At 53.8% G+C, this 5363-nt stretch overlaps 1 protein-coding gene across 1 annotated transcript in view; it reads right to left on the reverse strand.

The window, feature by feature from the left end:
* Positions 1 to 3522: 3522 nt before the first annotated feature.
* PRTG (protogenin) overlaps positions 3523 to 5363 on the reverse strand; it is a 33365-nt gene continuing 31524 nt past the window's right edge. Inside the window, exon 19 of the mRNA XM_015409158.1 lies at positions 3523 to 3735. Within this exon, the coding sequence (XP_015264644.1) occupies positions 3523 to 3735 (213 nt within the window). The remainder of the gene's footprint in view (positions 3736 to 5363) is intronic.

Consider the following 5363-nt stretch of genomic DNA (forward strand, 5'->3'; position numbering starts at 1 on the left):
GCACACAGCCCTGGCATAGCTGACGGGCTGCAAACACCCAGGCAGGAGTCCAGGGGTGGAGAAGGCGCGTTCGGCCAGCAGGGCAGCCACTCTCAGGCCCACCAAAGGCGGGAAGGGCTGGGGGTCTTGGAGGCAGGGGGCTCGGGTATCCCGCAGAGCGCAAGTCCGGGTGCAGAACCCCAACACGAAACCCCTCAGCCGGAGCGGCAACTCTTGACCTGCTGAGGAGCTGGAAGTTGTGGCCGGGCTTCTCTACCCCCCCCCCACACACACCTCAAAGGAGGCTGCCCCCTCATTAGCAGGGTGTGGGGGTGAAGTGCCAGTTTGGTGTAGTGGTGTAGTGCATGGACTCTAATCTGGGAGAATCTGGAGGAAAGCCTTCTGCAAGGGTCACCCTGCAACTGGGCAGCATCAGCAGCTGCCCCTACCCGAGCGCCCTCTGCGACAGCAGACTCTCCACACTAGCACAGTCAGCAGAAACAGAAGATAGGCTAATCCTCGTTCTTGCAGACTCTCTTCTGACTCCACTGCCGTGTCTTTGCTGAGATACTTACAGTAGCGTACGGAGCCAAAATGTAGACAGAAAGATTATCGAAATGGGTTTCTCCCTCACTGGCCTGCTCTTTTGTGACTGGGAAACTCTAACGAGACTGGCAGCGTTTATTAGCGGATGCTAAGCGAGTTTGCTTCCCAACGTTTGCGGCTTTTTGCCTTCACCTTCCTTTTACTTGCCGCACGCACCTATTTCATCTCACAGTTCCAACCTTACCACAGGTTATTCTCATTGGCACTCTTCATGAACTCCCTCTGGTGGAACTTCGCGGTAGATTTGTGGGGATTCCTCCATAGCAGAGACACTGCCCGTGGGCAGCCCAGATACAAGAGTCCATCACCCGTTTTTTTTATTTTAACTACCTTCTGTATTCATTCTAATTATCATCTTTTAAATACTCTTGTAGGTAACGACCAAAGGCTCGCAGAAACTGACATTAACTCTATTTCAGCGGCTTTGAACATTTGTGCTACAGCTCTAACGTCTCTTGGTTAAGAGAGCCAGATTGGGGTAGTGGTGAAGTGCGCGGACTCTAATCTGGGAGAACCGGGTTTGATTCCCCACTCCTCCACTTGCACCTGGCTGGATGACCTTGGGCAAGCCCTAGTTCTAATAAGAGCTGTTCTTGAAAAAGAGCAGTTTCTGTCAAGAGCTCTCTCAACCCCACCTGCCTCACAAGGTGTCTGTTGTGGGGAGGGGAAGGGAAAGGAGCTTGTAAGCCGCTCAGACTCTGAGTGAAGGGCGGGGTAGAAATCCAATCTCCTCCTCCTCTTCTTCTTCATTTGGGCCTCTGACGGGCACCCACTCTTCGGGATCTCAGGCAGAAAGAGGTCTTTGACATCCCCTCCGGCCCAATCCCTTGGCGTGGGCATTGGGCCTGGGACCTTCTGTGTGCCAAGCAGAGGCTCTGCCCCTGAGCCACAAGCCCATCAGCCTGGCGGGGCCATGCCCCATCACGTGCTGAAGTGGAGGGTACTCCCCACCCACCCACCGGCACAGCTGTCATGCAGGGGAGCCAGGAGAGGGGCACCACGTCAGGAAGGCAGTGGATCGCGTTGTGGGGATTGTCAGGGCACACACCAGTGAGTTGCGTAGCTGGGCCTGGCATGGTGACGGGCCACACGCCCTTCCCCGCGGCCTCAAATCTCCGGCCAGGTTGCCTGCCAAGGGATGCTCCAGAGCTGTGCAGTTTAAGCTTAGATTTGGCTCTATTTTAGGATCTGGGCGCAGTTTGGATCGGGCCACAGAGGGGAGGAAGGATTCCTAACACCCAAACCAGAGCAGTGACCCAAGACCCCACCCCCAGCTGTACGGCACTTGCATTTTTCTCTCCTGGCATGGGGGGGGCGGGCGGGGTGTATGTATGACTTCTCTTGGAGGAGATGCCCTCCTCTTTTTTTAGGTTTACGTGCGGCAGTCACAGAGCCCCGGCCCACCTGGGACGCTGCTGCTGCTGCTGCTACCAGGACCTCTGGCACATCCCAAGAGCTCCGCCCCATTAAAGAGAACTCTGTAGAGACTGGAAAGGAAATGACTCCTTACAGGGAGAACGAGGACAACGGTTTACTAAAGGAAACTTTTATTCAAACTGTGCAATCCCATCAGTATTTAGACAGCAGTTTCATAAACATTTTTGGCATTGAAACTTCTACTCATTTTTTTGGCATGACATTTGTGCTTGTCGAAAGAACAAGCCCGGGGGAGGCAGAGAAACACACAGAGGTTAACATTCACTACAATGCTATATATATATATATATAAAAAAAGGGGGGGATTCTTTTTTTAAAAATTCCACGTTATTAAACAAAACATTAAAAAAAGGACATTTAGAAGAGGTACATTCATGATCACAGCAAACAGCAGCTGCCCTCATGCAACGGGAGTCCCTGGGCTGATCCCCTGAGTCAAATATAAAATTAATATAATTCAGCCGCGTCTCCCGTTCGCCAGTCAGCTGCTGCCGCCCGTACAAGAAAGAGCAAAAGGGAGTGACGGGATCCAGAACACCCATCCCTCGAGAAACACCCCTGGCCTCCCACACTCCCTGCAGTTCATTCACATCTTCAGAATACAACAGGGGCGGGGCGGGGGGGGACCCAACGTTTTCAACCGAAGCCTAGGCTCCGGGCACGAGCCACTGACCAAAAGCACCACACAGAGGCAAGGGGGGTGTGCCCAGCAGGGAGACCAACCCCCGCTCCACACTGTGGTGGTGGGGAACTGCCTTGGAGGAAAAGTGGGCGAGGTCACAGGATGCGAACTGAACCCCCCATCCAGGCAACATGGCGGAGCTCACTGGATCCCGTAACCAGCATTTCTATGCGGGGGGGGGGGGGGAAAACAAAGTCGCTGACATCATTCCCCTCTCCTCTATTTTATCCTCACAACAACCCTGTGCGGTCGGGTTAGGCTATGTGCGTCGATGCCATTCAGCACGGAGGAAAAGATTTAGACCCAGAGCATTAAAGGGGGCTGGGAGGGGGGCAGCTCTGGTCGCCAGCCCCGCTTCTGTTGCTTGGGGTGCAAAGAAGGCCCGGGAGGCTCAAGCAGTCCACCGGGGATTCTCCAAATCACGTTTGAGCACTGATGCACACCCCCTACATGTTAACAGAGCATTTGGATCTAGGAGCCTCTAAGTTGTATTTTTTTGGGGGGGAGGAGAGAAAACCTTCCCACCTCCAGAACTTGAGATCTTTGGACAGAGTCGCTGTGGGTTGCTGCGCATGCGCATTTTTGTGCCCTGCACAACGGATGCTGCTTGGATGTCTGTCAGTATCACGGCCACTTTTTTAAAAGACTGCGTTCTCAACATGCCACTTACTCCAGAGTCATTTCTTTGGTGTCCCTCTGAGATCAGTGGGACTACTCTAGAGTATGTGTCTTGCCGAGAGTAGCTTTGGTAGGTGCCCCAATTCAAATGCCCACTGGAGTCAACGGGATTTCTCCTCCCTTGGCTAGGCGGGAAAGGCTTAAGGAACGGCAGTTCTGTGGCCCCCTCTGCTGGGCAGGTCAATGGGCATCTTTGGTGCCCCAGCAAATCTGTGTCCCTCAGAGAGGATTTGGGTGACACGAGGCCGTGCCCGTGGGGCGGCGGTGGCAGCAGCAGCAGCAGCCCAACAGCCGATTCTTGGGCTCAGCGGAGGCGGAAGCCCCTTCTGCTGCGTCCGAGACAGGCCTTGGTCCTGCCCCAGCAAGGCAAGAGAGTCACAACGTTGGGCGGGGAGGGGGTGGGGTGAAGGCGATGGGCCTGGGAGGACTCATCACCACCTAACGCTATGGCAAACAAGGAAAGCAAGGCAAAGCGGCCTAACTAACACACACACACGCCTCGACCCTGAGGTAACCTTAAATATCTTTGGTTGTCTCCATTTGCTGCTAAAAAGTACTGGGAGAAACGTCATTTCTCTGGCTGGCGTGGGAGGCCAGGCCACACTGCCTGTAGCTAACTGGATCTCAGCTCTGGCCACAGGCGAGTTGCACGGAACTCACTGCCCGGGGGGCGGCTGGAGAGAGCTTTGGGGAACCCGGCAGCGTCCCTCCTCCTCCCGCAGGGCTCGCCACTCCGGTCCCTCCAGCCGTTGGGGTAGGTTGCAGCAACCGCCTGTCACAGGAACAGCCCCGGAGCCTTTCCAGCCCTTGGCGTGGCGACGCGAAGGAGTCAAGTTCACCGACAGCACCGAGCAGGGATCCCAGAGGGGCGGCAGCACTCACAGCAAACCAGTCTTTGGAGAAGGAAATGGTTACCCCAGGCAGAGCGGCTCTCTGCGCATTGGTCAGAGACACGGACAGTCGGGAAGCCCCTGTGGGAAGCTTCACGCCACGGCCAAGATGTTCTTGTCTCACTTCTGCTGCACGTGCGACAATTTTGTCCCACGAGACCAAAAAAAAATAAATCTTTGGTGAGAAGGATTTCTTTTTCTTCAGCAAGTAGATTTGGAGAAAGAAAAAAACCCACAACAAAAACATTCTAATACTGGACTGTCAAAAAGCTAATTGCCGAAGAAAAGGAAAACGTAATTACACTTGGAAGTCTTTGGAGCGGTTATTTCAATTTTCTTTAAAAAAAGAAAAGAAAAGAGATTCATGTAACAATAAGGTAGTTAAAACTGGAATAACTAATCTAGTCAACCAATTCCTACGATCCAGAGAAGGCCCCGGCCGTTCGGTTCTCTTCCGCTTCTGGTTAGTAGCTACTTAGGCAATAAAATGGATTCAAACCTACATTTTTTTCAACTAACACAATCATCTTCTTTTTTTGGAAAATATGCAGCTTTTTTCTTCTACAGAAAATTCTTTGGTACAAGATCATTATCATCTTTAAAGCCTTCGTTATCAGGACAAGGGTGGAAAGGTGGACGTGCCGTGGCTGGCACGGTGCTAGGGGAGACACTTACACACAGGCATGCACACACTCGCACTCTAGACACGGAGAGGGGAGGCCCTGCCAGCCCACCAAAGCCCAAGAGAGGCGGGGAGGCCAACTCTCCTCCCCCTTTCTCTGGCACGAGGGGGGGACCCTTGCTTGGGTCGTCGTCACCCCAGGGCGGCTTCTTGGCCTTCTCCGGGGGGGGGGCAGGGGGAGGCTGGCCTGTGTGGCCGGGCTTTGGGGGAGTGGCCGAGGCTCTCCCTTCTCCAACTTACAAATCAAACAACACGCGATACCCTGTCAGTTTGCCCCACATTGCTGCGAGGCGGCTTAAAAAAGTCACCAACTGTGCCCTGAGTACAGGAAAAACAACAACACTAGAATCACTTTTCCAAGGAGGTAGTATCGAGGAGGAGGAGGAGGAGGAGGAGTCGTGCGGGCCCC

The sequence above is a fragment of the Gekko japonicus genome, unplaced genomic scaffold (genome assembly GCF_001447785.1).
Source record: "Gekko japonicus isolate JY-2015 unplaced genomic scaffold, Gekko_japonicus_V1.1 scaffold167, whole genome shotgun sequence".
In the NCBI taxonomy this organism is placed as follows: domain Eukaryota; kingdom Metazoa; phylum Chordata; class Lepidosauria; order Squamata; family Gekkonidae; genus Gekko; species Gekko japonicus.